At 36.5% G+C, this 18,689-nt stretch overlaps 1 protein-coding gene across 1 annotated transcript; it reads left to right on the top strand.

Annotated features, from left to right (window-relative positions):
- Window positions 1–1,071: 1,071 nt before the first annotated feature.
- Window positions 1,072–18,263, top strand: LOC110541892 (vomeronasal type-2 receptor 116-like; the record flags this gene model as incomplete). The annotated part of the gene is made up of 6 exons (XM_060376246.1): window positions 1,072–1,277; window positions 6,489–6,780; window positions 7,511–8,323; window positions 11,375–11,602; window positions 13,781–13,904; window positions 17,377–18,263. Coding segments are annotated over 6 exons (2,550 nt in total), but the record flags the coding sequence as incomplete, so codon positions are not given.
- Window positions 18,264–18,689: the final 426 nt, after the last annotated feature.

Here is an 18,689-nt window from a genome sequence, read left to right on the forward strand (position 1 = left end):
AGAAAATGACCATCTGTACTTGGTTGTAATAAACTTACTCTTTGTTCACAACTTTATTATTATATCTTCAAAGGAGTCAAGATAGATACAACGCTAATGTGCTTCTGAATGGCAGACACTGGAAAGTGATATCACCAGTTCTCCTTCTTAAATAAAAGCACTAAATTGAATATTTTAAGTGTGTGCTTTGTGGAAAACATCTATGGCTTTTTTTAAATCACCTGTTATTTTGGATGACCTTTTCATTATTATTATCATAAATTACAGTTTGTTCATGTTATAACCCAACTGTTATGTCCCCTCCCTCATCTATTCCCTCTTCAACCCTCTCTTCTTCCCCCCTATTTTACTATCCTAGTCCACTGATAGAAAAGGTTCTCTTCCCCTACTATCTGACTCTAGCCTATCAGATCTCATCAGGACCCTCTTTTTCTGTGGCTTCATAAAGCCACCTGAAGTGGAGGAAGTGATCAAAGGGAGGGCAACCAAGTTCATGACAGTGACTGCCCCTGCTCCCCTTACAAGAGGAAATTAAATGTTCTAAATACATTTCACAATAGCAATCCCAAACAAGCAAGGTGTTTTTTAATGACCTATAATTCTGTCACAGACTATGGTGGTCTCCAAAATCACTATGGGCCATGATGAAATCATGCAGGTTGGGGAAGAAAGAATGAACCAAACCTGTTTTTTACTCACATAGAGGAACCAGGTGCAGAGCCCCAGGGCTTTGGGATTTCTAGAATACATGGATAGAGAGAAATAAAAGAATGAAAAGAGAGCAGATTCAGAGCAACTCTGGCTACAGAGACAGAAATATCTCAGCACTGTGAGCCTTGGTTGTCTGGACTTTGCTGCAGTTTGTGTGCTGGCCTGTTATGAGCACCATTGGGTGTGCACAGACTGATAGCCTGAAGCAACTGTAAGAAGCAGTTGAAGCAGTCTTTCCTGAGACTACTGAGGTCTGAGCCTGATCCACAACTTCAGCCAATAATCTCCTTGCATCAGCCTAGATGCAGGGGACTGTCTCTGTGTTATGAAGACCTTGACATGTCCCTTCCTTTGCTTGGTCTCATCCTCCTCCTCCTCCTGAAGTCTGTGTATACATCAATGGAGATGTCTCAGCTCAGTTGTGATCATTACTGGGAGCTCAGCACTTACATGGAGGCAGACATCATCCTGGGTACTTTTATCCCCATTTACATCCCACTCGATCTACCCCAAAATGTCCAGAACATTTTTCACAGAAAACCAAGTCTACTATGGAAAGCCTTTCTGTGAGTACTTGTTTGAATGTTCTATTGGAGTTCCAGCTAAAATGTAGTACATGACATGCTAAACAGATGCAATTCCATTGAGAATTATGAACTAGATACAGAGCAATGTGAAAGATAGTTTCACATTCCCTGCTTCATTATGTATATAAAAAATTTCTGCTTCTCTTTGTTATGTTTCCAGTCAGGAAGAAATCAGAGAGAGAAATCGACAACTTTTGAGCCTGTTCCATGGTGTGAGTCCATGGTCAGCCTTACATATTTTTAACACATTGATTCTAATATGTAAAGATAAGTTTCCACTTTGCTCATCTATATTTGGCCAACTAGATGTCTTATGTTTGAATATCTGTTTCTTTCCAGGGACTTGCAGAGTTTATGGTAAAATGAACTTAAATATCCTTCTGTCCTCAGTACAGATATTAACATCTCCTGTTCCACAGGTTCTGGCTTTAGTATGTTTAAAGTATCTCAGAGTTTAGACACTGTGGTCAGACTTATGACCTATTTACCATTGATATTGTAATGAAGTGTTCTGACAGTCATGTCAGTCATGCCTGCTGGAAACACAGTACTTTATGTTTTGATAGGAGGTTTTCTGATTTTCATTTTCAAGATTTGTATCTGTCCTTCTCCCCCTTCAGAATATCAAATTTGTCTTAGCATTCATCATTTATGGTACCAAGACTTTCCTGTGGATTGCTATTCATTCTATTGCTATTCTGAATTCTACTGTGTGCTGTTGATTCTTGTCTCAGTGTCCAGTTGAATTCATTGCTTGATTCTGTCTTCTTTTGTGTTTTTCATATTTTTACTATCTGAAGTATTCATTTGCCAATTTAACTCTCTGGGAAACTGTGAGTTCAGTTATTGATTATTTATGATATTGTGGAGGAATCATTAGGCTTTATCATATTACCTGTTTTTTCTGTTGATTGGTACATGTGTTCATTTGAACAGGAATTTTGGGATTAGGCTGGTCCTTTGCTGTGAAGCGTCTTCTTGAATCCTCAGTACATATTTTCTCCCTGAGCAGAAAACAAACATATAAACCTGTGGTACTGGTAATTGTATTGTTGTGGAGTACTTGAATTAAAAAAAAGGAAACCTATGGCTGCCTAATTTATTTTGGGAGTAAAGAACTCTTGGGAATGCTCTCACAAAATGGAGAAATCATAGTTTAGTAGCTTACTGCAGCCAGAGAGAGAATGAATCCCATGACCAGAGAAAGGAAAGAGCCCATCCTCAGAGATAGACAAGAGACAAAAATGACAGAAGTCTTAATCTAGATTCTATTTGACCTGTGATAGGTGGATCAAGTCTCAATTCCTTGAAGCTTAAGTCATAGTTTTTAAAGTTTACACAAAGATATAAAAGTTCTAAATATATTAACATGACCACAAACTTTAATCTACACTTAAATCCTCACTGTAGGAAGAGCAGGTAACAAGTGTCTGTAAATAGCTGGTTTAGACCCATGCTTTACAGCTAAAGCTTGGGCATGAAAAAGGATGGTTGATTCTGGAATAAAAAAAATGAACAGCTTTTCCTCTCTCTAAATATGTAATGACAGATGAAATTTCAGCACAATGAGAAGCATTGATGTATAACTTCAGCAGGAATGAAAAGACATTAAAACATTTGATTCGCAACTATGAGAAGACAAACCAGAGCTTTCACCTGATGGTTTTCATACCATATCAGAACTCCACTGATTAATATTTTAAAACTCTGGAATTTTTAAATTTTTAAGTCTCATTTTCCCATACTTTAAACCATTTTCTCATCTTGCATTTCTATACATTAAATCATTTTCTTAGACATCCAAAATTTATCTCAACTTTGAAGTGTTTGTTTCCCCCATATACGCATTTACCAGGAGACAGAGTTGTCTGATTACTGGGAGAAAAGATTGACAAGCATGTTCTTTTAAATCAAAGAACCATAAAACAAAAGCTGTTAGGTGTTAGTAGCTTCAGTTTGAATTTCATTTAAATATGATTTTGTAATACTAGATTTTTCATTGTGAAGCCAGCATTAATCCCTTCCTCAGCAAGGAACCTAGTATCTGTAGAAAAGAACAAAGCCTGACTTTCTTGTATGATATGGACTGACCGTGCAGCTGCAGCCTTGTTCAGAAGAGCTGCCTAAGATTCCATCACTTCTGCTAAATTTTGATAGTGACAACTTGCTCTCAACACAACAACAGATCTGAGAGGGGTAAATTTGAGAGGAATTATAATCAAAATGGCCTCTATATCAGTCAAAATGTCAGAGACTTAACTTATACCTGTCTGTGATCCTCCATGGCAATCTCAAAGACTTTGTAGGAAGCAGAGGTTGACAGACTTTGGATGCCACACACAACAACATTAAGGCTTCAGCTGCCACACAAGGCATCACCAGCCTCAAGACTGCCAGACTATTGAGGCCTGAGAGATTTTTTTGGAGGTGGTACTTGGGAAAAGTAACCTACCTTGGCCAGGTGGAATAAGGCATTTAACTAAACAATGTCCATAGGTTGGGCAGGGATGGATTGGTGGGTGAAGCATGTGGCAATTTGTGGTTCAGTTGTCAGCATTACCAGAGTTGTAATATGATCAAAGAAAAGGCCATTTTTTGCCCATCTTATTTGAGGATAGGCATAGCTACTAACTCCAGAAGTCTGTCAGAGAAAAGCTTTTTTAAATTGAATTCCTTAAAGCTATATTTAGCAGAAATCTCTGAGGGGTTTGAGGGAGAGCACCTAATTTGTTACCATATTTATTTTTTCACTTGAATATTTTTTATTAAGTCAATTTATATCTTAGTCATATGCCCTACCCTACTTTCCTCCCAATCCCACCATCTCTCCTACATCTACCTCCCGTATTCTGCCCTATACCTACACACCTCAGCTCCTGTAGTCTCATGGTGATTGAGTTTACTTTCCTCCCCTGTTGTCTGTCAGTGCAGTTCCACCAGAGGAAAGTGAGTAACAAATAGAAAACATAGTCCGTGCCAGAGAAATCCCCCACAATCCTACCTAAGTACTGGGCTCACATGAAGCCTAATCGTCCCTTCACCTACTAATATGTAGAGGACCTAGATCCAGACCATTCATTGTCCTCAGTGGGTGCTTGAGACTCTGTAGATCCCTCTGGGTCCTGGTTGATTGGTCCTGATGATCTTCATGTGGAGTTCCTGTCACACATATATAAACAAATATGTAAGTGGATATAACCAACTGAACCCATTGCTTAGTGTTTATTATTACTTTTATGTGATTGAAAAAAAACATCAGCCTTCAGCTCAAATGGAAAAAAAATAAGACAGAATTCAGTATTGAATATATTTGAGAGTCTGTGAACACAATTTAGGTTATCCCAGTTTCCATGTTACAATGTGGAAGCAGACTCATGCATTTTTTTTCATAGTAACAGAATAAAGAAAGCAATACATCACTGGAAACAGCAGAGAGGAGGTTAACAACAAAACAGAGAAAGTTATAATACAGGCCTAAGATGCTACGTGAAGTCATTCTTGTTTTTTAGATTGGCAGAAACCAGCCAGTGGTGTTCGGGGTTTCTACATTCCAAAATGATTTTATGCATTAGCTATAGGAGATCAGTTCAACAGCAGAGGTGTCCAAGAAATGGATACTCTGAGCACTCCATGTAGCTTTGACTATGCTAATGAGCCCCTAGAACTACAACATTCCAGTCATTCCACATCAATGAAGTTATTATAGCCAGTCTTTGCAGACACAGCTCTTTCCAGGAGTTTTCATTGATACATGTATACATTCATACGGTTCAATATTTTCTATGGCATAACCCCTGGGAAAGACTAATTTTCTTTCTTGCAGTTGTTCCTAATTGCCTGGTGTTGACTAATAGATTCTCTATTAACATAGGATCTAGCCATATATCTCAGATTAATGTAGTACAACCAAATGCTGTTTCTTCCTGGTGATGGCAGATGTGAAGGCATAATCATTCCTTCAGTAGAACCCAGTGACATTCAGATTCATGATTTCTGTTAAGCTCCCTCTGTAAAGATCACCCATACTCTTATCTACCACAGGTTTTGAAAGAAGCTTCTGAGGACCTATCCTGAAACACTGAAGGCCATGAGTATGACACTTCAGCCCACCTACCTGCAACAAAGTTTCACTTTTTCCCCTTGAGAGCATTTTTGTACTGTCTTAATGTACTTGTGGCTTTCCTCTCTTTTATACGTTAGTATAACTTATTTTTTTCTTTCAGTGCCTTACCTAGGAAATTCTACTCCTTCATTTAATCTGCAAGCTTCGAGAAACACCTTTCCATTACTACTTTTTACATTTTTGTAAAAATGTATTAATTTTTACCTTGTTTACAAGTGTTTTGCCTACATGTTTGTGTGTGTACCACTTATGTGCATGGTTCCTTCAGAGGTCAGTGGAGAACACGGATCACCTAGAACTGGTGTCACATATTATAGGAACCTAAAGCTGGCTACTGGAACTTGAATCAGGATCCTCCACAGGAGCAGCAAGTAGTCATAATATCTCAGTTATTTCTTAAGGCCCCAGAACACTATTTTACACAGGTTTATTTATTTTTATTTCATGTCCTTGAGTGCTTACCTTTTTGTATATGTGTGAATGTCACAGGTGGTGCCTGCTGTCCAAAGATGCCAGAAGGATCCTTATGACTTAGAGCTACACTTGGTTCCAAGGCTACTATCTGGGCACTGAGAACTGACACTAGCTTTTATTCAAAGGGGCCAGTGTGCCTAGATGCCTGGACATTGTCGATCCCTCAAAGAGACACCTTAACACTAGGAGTGCATTCAAACTCGTTACAATTTTTAAGTGAGTATGAAATTGAATGATTTCAAAATAAAAGGACATGAAGCAGTTATTCACATTTTAGTGAACACCTTAGTAACTCTTCCATATCTCAATGCTTCCATGAACAGAAACATCACCAGAACCTATATACTCAGCAGTCATATGACACAGACAAGTGACAATGCACTCCAAGAAAACAATTACTACACGCAGTTTAATGTCTGGGAGTTTAGGAGCTGTTACATGATGTTCCTGAGTTGTCAGTGGCTTATTCACAGAAGCTTTACATGTCACAGGAAAAGGCAAGGTCTAAGATCTCTAGGTTCCTGAATTTGATGAAGACTTTATTAAAAAAAACTTGATTGACTATACTCATCGTTCTATCCCTATGTGTTTAGATCTAGATGGAAAAACTATCAAATTTTGCTGACCATATATTTTGCCATTGAGGAAATCAATAAGGACTCACAACTGCTTCCTAATATGACAATGGGCTTCCATATCTACAATGCCTTTAATTCCAACAAAAGAACCTTGGAAGGTCCTCTGATGTTCTTTTCTGGAAGGAGTGATTATATCCCTAATTACAAATGCAAAACACAACACAAAGCTCTAGGAATCATCTCAGGAAGCAGGCCGGAATTTTCTGCTGCTATTGGAACACTTTTGGAGCTCTACAAAGTCCCACAAGTAAGTTAAGAAAGTATTTTTGTTCACAATCACATAGGAAATCTGACCAAAAGAAAACAAATAAGTGGTTTATGTAGGCAGATTTCAAACAGCAGTGATATGGCCATGATGAACAGTGGAAAGAGTGTAGTGAAAAGCATGAGCAATACATTCTAAGAATTTCAAAGCAGATCATTTAGTAGTATGCATGATTCTATCTCCAAATGCTGGAAAAATGTACTGTGAATACTCAGGCTGTATTTGCTCACAAGTCAAAGTCTAAAACACAGATACTTAAGTTCCCAATCTAGCATATAAACATCTCGTAATTCATAGAGTGATCAATATCTGACATAAGAAAAAATTAAGTACAGCACATGTAATTAAATTTGGAACAATCCTCAAGAAGATCACCAGTGAAAACATTCCAAAGAATTTTTATGATATCATTCAGCATAGTAAAGCTCAGAAGAGCAGACATAGAGAATATCTACTCAGGTATATTCCCACTACTGACTATTAGCAGCCTATACTGAAGCAAAGCATCCATCAGAAGGCATTAGTACAGAGAAACCATTGGGTGAGTGTAAGTGTCAGGAAAAATCAAGAGTATAAAACCCACAGTGTAACTCTGATTGCTATCACTCAGTTAATCAATTCATATGTGAATAACGAATCCATTTCCTCTCATAGGGTGATGACCCCAAATACCTAGAACATCAGAATCACATTTTTTTCTTTGCTTCTTCAGGTCACATATGGACCTTTTGATACTGAGCTAAGTGACAAAGTTACATTCCCATCCCTTTATCAAATGTCTCCTAAAGACAGAGGTCTAACACATGGGGTGATCTCTTTATTGCTATACTTTGGCTGGAATTGGGTGGGGCTTTTTGTGGTTGATGATCTGAAAGGAAAGGAGTTCCTCTCTCACCTGAAAGCAGAGATGGCCACAGAAGATATCTGTGTGGCTTTTACACAAAATTTCCCTGCTTATTGGAAGCTAGGGTTAAAATATGTTGCTGGTTTGGTGGACTTGAACCAACATACCCAAGTAAATGTGCAGGTATTTTATGGTGATATAGATGACATGCTGTTATTCTGCAATGATAATCAAATCTTTTTAGCCAGAGGGAAGGTGTGGATCATGGCAAAGCAACACTTCATATATTTAGAGTCTGCAGCAGAGGAGTATAAATTGATAAACTTTTTCAGAGGAAGCATCTCATTTTCAAAGACAAGAATTATCCCTGGCTTCAAGAACTTTCTTGAGGATCTTACACCCTCCCAGTACCCAGGAGATTTTGATTTCTTTAAATTCTGGATTGACAAAATTCTTTGTTCACCTCCTGCTTTGCATTGTAAATATCCTAAACCCTGCCCAGCAAATATTTCCCTAAGGATTAAGCATGATAAAATTGATCTGATGACCATTTCAGAGTCCAGCTATTCCATATGGAATGCAGTGTATGCAGTGACCCATGCCCTCCATAAAATGCTATTGAGCAAAACTGAAATGGGATCTAAAGAAGACAGAAACACGGACTGCCTTCTACCGTGGCAGGTAAGCCTCACTCATAAGCAAGGGAATCACCAGGATCTTACATTGTTAGTAGTAATTTACTGTGTTTAAGCCAATAAAACATTTTCATCTTATAATTAAAAGTATAAGTTAGAGTCTTTCAGAGGCCCTCTGTGGTAAGCTCCTGTCCTGTTTCCTGTTTTCTCCTTCTTCCAATGTCTGTTCAGTTTGCCTTTCTGAGTGAGGATTGATCCTCTTACCCATGGTCTTCTTTATAGTTCAGCTTCTTTAGGTGTAAAAATTTTTGTATGTCAATGTATCAAAGCATCAATGTATACTGAGACTCATAACCGAACTTTGGGCAGAGTGCACGGAATCTTAGGAAAGAAGGGGAGATAGTAAGACAGGGAGAGGGCAGGAGCTCCAAAAGGAGAGCAACAGAATCAAAATATCTGGACATAAGAGCCTTTTTGAGACTGATACTCCAACCAAGGACCATTCATGGATATAACCTAAACCCCTACTCAGATGTAGCCCATGGCAGCTCAGTATCTAAGTGTAATTCCCTAGTAAGGGGAATAGGGACTGTCTCTGACATGAAATCAGTAGCTAGCTCTTTGACTGCCACCCCCTGATGGGGGAGCAGTCTTGCAAGGCCACAGAGGAGGACAATGCAGCAAGTTCTGATGAGATCTGATAAGCTAGAGGCAGATGGAAGGGGAGAAGGACCTCCCCTATCTGTGGACTTGAAGAGGGGCATGGGAGGAGATGAAAGAGAGAGGATGGGATTTGGTGAAAATGAGGGAGGGGGCTACAGCTGGGATATATAGTGAATAAACTGAGCCCAGAGAGATGGCTCAAAGGTTAAGAGCACTGGCTATTCTTCCAGAGGTCCTGAGTTCAATTCCCACTAACCACATGGTGGCTCCCAACCATCTATAATGATATCTATGCCCTCTTCTGGGGTATACTTGTTCTGCAGACAAAACATTGTATATTAAATAGATAGATAGATAGATAGATAAATAGATAGATAGATAGATAGATAATAGATAAATAAAATGTTAAAAAAGAATTAAAAACAAAGTGACTAAACTGTAATTAATATAAAAAACAAAAAATTAATTTTAAAAAGTAAAGAAAGTGTATCAGTTATAATGGAAAAGCATTCTGTTACAGTGTACATGTATATGTCTATAATTATCTTATATGATATGTGGGACTGAAAGCACTGACTTGAAGACAGTAAGTTTAAATGTCTTTTTTAAAATGCTTGCATAGTGTGATAGTAAATTCTTTAAGGTATAACTGTAATCCATGTAGAAATAAAGCAAGTTCAATAATCAAAATGTATGTGCTTTCATGGAATATATAAAGTGCTATAAGATATAGACATAGTGACCATACCCAAATCTGCTTTTTCACATAAAATACAATTTATGTTAATATCACAAGACCTTAGGAAAAACCTTTTGTGGAAAATAATTGCCTGTCCTAGAGTCATAAGTAACTGAAAAGTAGTTGCTTGTACATATTCTTTATTCATAATTATGTAAATTGAAGTTAAAACCAAACAGTGCTTCCATCTTAAAGTTAGAGCACAGTGTTCATAAACCAAAGCTATATCTCCATGCATTAGTGATAAATGGATATGTTCTGGTTATAAACCAACAGGATAAACGGGACTCATGCATACATATGAGCCTCAATGATCACCTTCAAATAGGATATCATCAAGAAGACTGTTGAACAAGTCCATTTAACATTAAATTCTACCAAAGATAGATAAACAAAAAATAAATTCTGAATGCACAGTGTAGTATGTTATCTTGAGTATCATGGAAAACAATAATATAGACATTGACATGGTTTGTGAACATAGCTTTCCAGAGTTGTGATATTAGGTAAGTTAGTATAAGCCTTCTATAGATAACAGAGTACCTAAACAAGACTTCTTTATAACATTAGTAGGAATTAGGTAACACAACATTGAATATCAGAAGTTGAAATATTAACCATTTACTTTGTTAGATATGTAATTAGATAATGGTGGACACATGACTCAGCAGTTATAAGAATGTACTTCTCACAAAGCGTACCAAGTTTGGTTGTTAGCACACATCTGGTGGCGCACAACTGTCTTTAACTTCAGCTCCAAGGAAACTGACACACCCTTTTGCTCTCTGCAGGCATCAGGCATACACTTTGTGTACATATATACATAGTTGTAGGCAATAAACAAAACTAACACATATCTAGGTGCCTGAGGTGGCACCTAGTGTTTAGTGTTTAGTGGCTCAGTGTTTAGAAGTACTTCTTGCTCTTGAGACTACTTACACTCGGTTCCTGGTATCTAGATAAAAGCTTACAACTGTCTGTAACTCTACTTCTTAGGGATTCAGCACCTTCTTCTGGCCTCCAGAGGCACCAGGCACATTTGTAGTCCATATTGACCCACATAGTGTTCATATCAAAACTGAAAGTCAACTGTTGTGACAGAAAACAAACCAAAGAGAAATGAAAGCAGGCAGTGTGTCTCTTCAGTTTCCTGAGTTATAACTTACATAAATTGTGTACACATTTAATGTACATTTTAAAATTAATCTGGAGCTTTGCATAAACTCCTACTAATATTGTCACATGAAGGTACTCTCTGTATATGCATGCATACCTTTTTGAAATACACTCATATTCATTGTGTGGCATAGAAATGGACATATCTTAATACAAATGAACCCACTGAAATGATGTTGTTTACCTTTTTACTCAAAATATTTTTCTACAGAAATCTAATTTTCTAATTAGACACATTTTGCTGGTGCTGGCGAAATTCACAGGGCCTTCTTCAGTGTAAGAACATGCTCCAAATTTTCCATACCTTAGAAAACATTTCTACTTCTGTTCAGTAACTCTTGCATTACTTTTTATGGGGAGAACAGTTCGTCTCACTAAAACAAATGGGGAGACACCTAAACAAACTAAGCCTCTTCAAAAAGAAAGCCATGTTGGGAGAGAGAGAGAATGGATTTCTCTTAAAGATCATCAGCCAGTAATTTCTATGGGCCACTCATATCAAATGATGTCTCTCTTCAGCTGCATCCATTTCTGAGGAAAATTAAAGTGACAAATGCTGCTGGAGATGAAATAAGCTTTGATGAGAACAAGAATATTATAGAAATGTATGATATTCAAAATTTTGTGGAACATGCTAAGCATAATTCATTACTAGTTAAAGTGGGAGAATTTGTCTTCAAGAGTCCACAAGATCAAGGCTTTTTTATCAATGAAGTTCTGATTAAATGGCCAAGAAACTTCAATCAGGTCTGAAATTTTTCAATATTTAATATGTAGAGAAATATTTGTAAAGAATTCTTAAAATCATGTGATATCTCTTTGAAAATTTAAAGTAATTTAAATTTAAAGCAATTTAAAGACTTGAAGTTCTTGTCATACAGGTCTTTTAAATGCTTGGTTGGAATTACACCAAGATATTTTGTAGTATTTGTGGCTATTGTGAATTGTGTTGTTTCCCTAATTTATTTCTCAGCCCTGTTGTTGCTTGTGTACAGAAGGTCTACTGAATTTTTTGAGTTAATTTTGTATCCAGACACTTCACTGAAATTGTTTAGCCTCTGTAGGAGTTCTCTGGTAGAATCTTGAGAGTCACTTATCATCTGCAAATAGTAATACTTCAAGTTCCTATCTTCCAGTTTATATCCCTTTGATCTCCTTCACTTTTTTAATTGCTCTAGGTAGAAATTCAAGCACTGTATTGAGATATGGTGAGATTGGCAGCCTTGTCACTGGTTTTAATGGGAACGCTTGAAATTTCTGAACATTTAACTTGAGGTTGGCTATTGGCTTGCTGTACATTGCCTTTATTATGTTTAACTGTGTGCCTTGTCTCCCTGATTGTGTGATGTCTCTTTGAAAAATTTAAATGATTCATATATTGTATGTTCCTAGCTCTATTGTTATTGTGAGCTTGTGTGTGACTGAGCACATATACTTGTTAGGTCGACATTCAACACTGGTTATCTTCCTCAGTTGCTCACCCTTATATTTTTATCAGGCTATTTCTCTGAAACCTTTGGTTATTGATTTTACAGTATTCAGTGGACAGAATTTCCTTGACTTTCTTACTGTCTTTATGATCACAAAATTCCTATTAGAGGAATATTTTCTACACCCAACTTTTCTTTCCATCCTTTCAGCATGATCAAATCCAGGTATTCATGTTCATGTGACAAGCATGTTAAACACTAAATCAACTCTTCAGTCCTTTTTGATTACTTTAACTCAGAAATAAACTAGCATTTCATAATTATGTATATCTATATATGCACATAAAATATACATAAAAACAAGTACTTCCTGTAGATGGATTTACATGAATTGAATTTAAATGTGTTCATTCATGCTACAGTGAATGAATGAATGTTCTTGGTTATATATATATAGGTTTGTAGGTATGTGGGTTTTTCTGTGTGTACACACACTTGCATACAAGCCTATGTATATAATCACATATTTTTATTATACATGCATGATCATGCTCAAGCATCCTTCCATGCACACAATTCATACTAAAGCATATCAATAGTTTTACAAGTTTGTGAACTAGCATGAACAATAAACTATGGACTTAGATACAAGCCATTTCTGTAATCAATGTATATGAACTGCCAGAAATGTGTGACAGGAACTGAACTCATATTTCACTGCAATAGCAGTGTGCACTCTTAACTTCTGAGCCAGTTATCCAGAAATATATTCCTGTTAATATATTCATATTCATGAGACAGAAACTGAATCCAAATCAAGGCAGAAAAGAGGTCTAAGAATAGACAGAAATAGTTCCTCTTCTACACAATTTCTAACATATAACAAGCTAAAGTTGTGTTAGAAGTTTAGTAATTAATATGATTAAATAAAGTGCAACTGGTAAAAATCTTATGTGACAATGTCACTAATGTTTGAAAAGAAGGCATAGAACTATTCCTAGCATTGGGAGTCAAGGGTAAAATCACAGTAATAGATCATAATTCACCAAAGACCAAACCATCGTTCATGATAAAATTGAACTTTCTTTTGCAGCTGAAGGAGAGTGTGTGGGTATTACTACAGGACTAGAAATGTGAAGGTAGAAATAGATGAGGCAGGGGTGACTGTGTTTCTGTCTGACAATCCAACAGTTCCATAATTTATATGAAAAAGGAGTTCTGGCTTGCTACCTCACAGGAGAGAATATATGGATATTGTACACATTTTGCAAAAGCTAGGAAGAAGTGAGTTATAGTTTAGACACCATAAAGGGATGTTGAACATTTAGCATTGGGAAATGTGCTAACTTACTCCATTCTACACTCCCATATTAAAACCTCTGAGTTCCTCATAAATACATAGATTTTACATAGGATGTATGCATTTAAGCTATTTAGCATAAAGTATTTTAAATTAATGTAAAATATTACTATGAGTTTTTCTGTATTGCCTCAGACTCCTCAATCTGTATGTGCACAGAGTTGTGGTCCAGGATTCTGGAAAGTTCCACAAGAAGAAAGACCTGTCTGCTGTTTTTCTTGTGTATTTTGTCCAGAGCAGCACATTTCCAACCAGACAGGTATAAAAATAATATATTTCCTCAAACTGCTTGGGAATGTAGAACAGGAAAGCTAAGAAGTGACCATGGTGTCATAATGTAGTGCTCTTCCCTATGTCTCTTTCACTCATTCCTGCATCCATTAGTAACCACTGCTGATTCCTCTCAATGTGTGAAGGTTTGAGTGGCAGTTCTCTTGCTATTGTGTCAAAATCAACTTACTTAAAAATCTTTCCTTTTGGTGCCTAGAATGGCCATCTCAACTCTTACAGTGATCCATGCAATAGGCTCCCCATTGAATGTGAGATATTCAGTTGTCTAAGATCAAATTATATTTCTGTAATAAACAAATGTAATGATTGGTGCCTGAAAGTAACTCCAGGAAAAGTAGATGTGTAATTGTTTCCTCAATGCACAAGGAATGGAACAACAATTAAAACAATTATAGTTGACATTTCAAGTATCAACAATAGCAGAAAAAGCCAATCATCGTATGTAAAAGTATGGCTGCCTGTGGTCAACCATGTGATAACATATACATGTAACATCACATGGAATGAGCAAGTAGTATTTATGAATACAAACACACACACACAAAGATAAAAATACAACATTTAATAAGAAAGAGTCCATGAATTTGAGAGATAATAAATATAACATTTATTATCCAGGAGAAGGTCTGGAAAGAAGAACAAGAAGAGATATATTGAGGCAAATATGTTATTTTAAAATTACATTTTTTTTATAAAAAATAAAGTCAGAGGGAATAAGCATTATTATAACGAAGAGAAGCTATTATTATTTATTAAACTGAGAAAAGCCAACCCTTAGGCAATTTTATAAGAAACAGAACTTTTTATCTTTTATTTAAAACAATAAAATGTTGAAAGATTAATTAAAAATTCTTTATATTCTACAATCTAATGTTACCATGGGATAAATTTCTTGCAGTGTGCTATGTGACTTCAAGTGTGTTGAAGAGATAAGGAGAGAGTGGGCATCCTTGCCTTGTCCCTGATTTCAGTGGGATTGGTTTAAGTTTCTCTCCATTTACTTTGATATTGGCTATAGCCTTGCTGTGTACTGCGCCTACTGTGTTTAGGTATGTGACTTGTATTCCTGATATTTCCAAAACTTTAAACATGAACAGGCATTGGATTTTGTCAAATACTTGTTAGGCATCTAAGGAGATGATCATGGGTTGTTTTTTTTTTCTTTCAGTGTGTTTGTATGATGCATTTCATTGGTGGATTTCCATTGATTGAACCATCAATATATGCCTGGAATGAAGCCTACTTAGTGGTAGCAGATGATACCTTTAATGTGTTCTTGGATTCTGTTTGCATGTATTTTATTGAGTATTTTTGCATCAATGTTCATAAGGGAAATTGGTCTGAAGTTCTCTTTCTTGGTTGGCTCTTTGTGCAGTTTAGATATCAAGGTGACTGTGGTCTCAGAGAATGAGGTTGGTAATGTTCCTTCTGTTTCTATTTTGTGGAATGGTTTGAAGAGTATTGGATTTAGCTGGCACTTCTTTGAAGTTCTGGTTGAATTCTTCGCTGAAACCATCTGGCTCAGGGCTTATTAGGAAGAGTATTTTGATGATTACTTCTATTTACTTAGGGGAGATAGGCCTATTTAATTTATTTACCTGATTTTGATTTCACTTTGGTAAGTGGAATCTATCAAGAAAATTGTCCATTCTATATAAAGTTTTTGTAAAGTATAAGCTTTTGAAGTACCACTTAAAGATTCTTTTTGATTTCCCCGGTGTCTGTCCTTATGTCCCCCTTTTCATTTTCTACTTTGTTCATTTCAATAGTGTCTTTCTGCCTTTTGTTACTTTGGTTCAGGGTTTGTTTATGCTGTTGATTTTCTCAAAGAAATAAAAAATGGTTTTGTTGGCCCTTTGGATAATTTTGGGTTTAGTATATTGATTTCAGCACTGAGTGTGATTATTTCCAGCCGTCTACTCCTCTTGGGTGTGTCTATATCTTTTTCATTATTTTTTAGGTCGTTCAGGTGTGTGAGAGCCTGCTTTTAGGCTGGCAGTGTTTGCAGAATAATTGCAGTCCAGAGACACAGAAAATACATGAACTTGTTATGAATAGAAAATACTAATAAATAATTCCCTTCACTATATGTATTATCATCTATGCTATAAAGTAGAAAAAAGTCTATTTTAGTCAATTTATCTTATTTACTGAGTTTTATTTCATCAGGAATGTATGCTCAATTGCCTCATATTTCTAAACAACATTTACAGGGAGTTCTCAGCCTATAATAAAAGAAACAAGAGATTTACCCAAATCTCTTGGCCTCTCAGGGTTTGCATATTGTCTTTGTTTACCCTGCACCAATATACTGTTTAGGGGTATATACCCCAAGAAAACTCCTGAAATACTGGCCTCATCTCTCTATCTGCTTGTCTGTGCTTAATGATCTGCAAGCCGTGTAAAGATTTCCAAACAGTGGACAGATAAAGCTAAGTTTAGGATTTTCATAAAAAGACACAAACATAACTTTTCTGTAGGAAAAAAAACAAACAGAAATTGAATCATATTGCAGAACATCCCCTGTAATACAACACATGGTAAAAAAAAATTAGATATAGAATAACAGTGATCCTGACAATCTGGGATTGTGTCAAGCAACTGTGCTGGCTTCATGACTCTCAACAATTTCAGTGAATATGGCTGTGTCATTCTCCCTTTCTGATTTAATATTTATAGATTTATGGCACTATTATATGACATTTAGGTCATTTTTCAGTCTTCAGAATAGTACTGAAAGAACAAGAGTGAAAATTAGAACAATTCCCAGGATTATTTTGGAATTAATAATGAAATATTAAGAGTCCTGTCCTGAGTCAAAGGATGTCAAAGACTATAGAAATTTATTTGCAACTTCCACATCTGAGATAGGTACTAGTTGATCTGAGCAGATAGCTGCTGTTTGTTGATGCAAGTTTTGTATATTTACTGCCAAATCAGAATTGCTCCATAGTCCATGGAGGTCAGATATAACTTATTCCCATGTTACCTTAGAAAAATTATATAGAAGTGGGGCAACAAATATCCATTAAAACTGTGAGTAACAAGAAAATTGAGAAGAACCCATAATGGTGGAATTAATGAAGTATATTTTTATACATGGAAGTGATCAAAATACTTTGTATTGTATACATACTTAGAAACTCACAGTATATAAAAAAGCATTTGAAGGATTGCTTGACAGTGTTACTGCATCTGAGCATGAGTAATATTTATTTCACTGCCCTAGAGAAATTGATAAATTCTTCAGCAGAAAGCTTATTGTTTATTAAAGAAGATAAAGAGTAAAAATGGGAATTATAAATAGTTCCTTCCTTGGCAGTATCAGAAAGCAGAATATGCCAGGCTACACTTATCAATGGAAAGCACTCTCATGAAGTAAATGTGCAATAACTAAATAATTGTAAAAGCTGAAATGTTGATTCACTTCCTCCCCTCAGATCAGCAGGTGTGCATCCCTTGCTCAAGTCAAGAGTACCCAAACCCTGAGAGAAACTATTGCGTGCCCAAGAGATTGACCTTCTTGTCTTTTGAAGATCCTTTGGGCATGGCTCTGGCCTGCACAGCTCTGTGCTTATCTGTCAGCACAACTGCAGTTTTGGGGATCTTTCTTAAACACCGAGAGTCAGCCATTGTTAAGGCCAATAACCGGACTCTCAGCTATGTCCTACTCATCTCCATCCTCCTCTGTTTCTTCTGCTCTTTTTTCTTCATTGGCCATCCAAACACAACCACCTGCATACTGCAACAAATAACATTTGCACTTGTGTTTACCTTGGCTATTTCCACTGTTTTGGCAAAAACTATAACTGTAATTATGGCCTTTAGAGTCATGAAACCAGGGAGAACAACGAGAAGATTCTTTGTCTCAGGTGTCTATAATGCTGTCATTCCCATCTGTGTCCTGATCCAACTTATTCTCTGTGGAGTCTGGCTGGCAACCTCACCTCCCTATATTGACAAAGATGCACACTCTGAAAATGCTCAAGTCATCATTTTATGCAACAAGGGCTCAGTAACTGTTTTCTACTGTGTGCTGGTCTACTTAGGGTCCCTGGCCCTAGGCAGTTTCACTGTGGCTTTTCTGGTGAGGAACCTGCCAGACACATTCAATGAGGCCAAGTTCCTGACATTCAGCATGCTGGTGTTCTGCAGTGTCTGGGTCACCTTCATCCCTGTCTACCAGAGCACCAAGGGCAAAGCCATGGTGGCTGTGGAAGTCTTCTCCATTTTGGCCTCCAGTGCAGGACTTTTGGGATGCATCTTTTTCCCTAAGTGCTACATTATTCTCTTAAGACCTGATAAGAACTCTTTGAGATGTATTAAAAACAAAAAATAGCAAATAAAAATTGATCCTTTTGATGTATTAGTTTTCTAATAAAACGCATTAGTATACTAAAATTAAATTATTTACATACTTTTAAGTAACCTTTTTCTGAAATATATATTTAAACAAAAATAAGAGCTCCTCACTTTGTCTCACAATCATAGACATTCTATTTCAGAATAGAAGCTGCTGCTGAAATAATTTTAGTAAGATATTCATGTTACTTATTAATTTGTGGACAATATTCAAAATGTAATTACATGATAGTAATTTAGATAAACAGTGCATGAACTAAATACTTGTTTTATTTCTTATTTTTGGGAGTATAATAGGGCTTTTGGTGGTATTTGAGATTCTTCTATAGAACAGGCATGAAAATAGATCTCTGGAAAGGGGGAGGGTCTTTTAAACAGTTCAGCCATTCCA

This window comes from Meriones unguiculatus (assembly GCF_030254825.1).
Source record: "Meriones unguiculatus strain TT.TT164.6M chromosome 13 unlocalized genomic scaffold, Bangor_MerUng_6.1 Chr13_unordered_Scaffold_34, whole genome shotgun sequence".
Taxonomy (NCBI): domain Eukaryota; kingdom Metazoa; phylum Chordata; class Mammalia; order Rodentia; family Muridae; genus Meriones; species Meriones unguiculatus.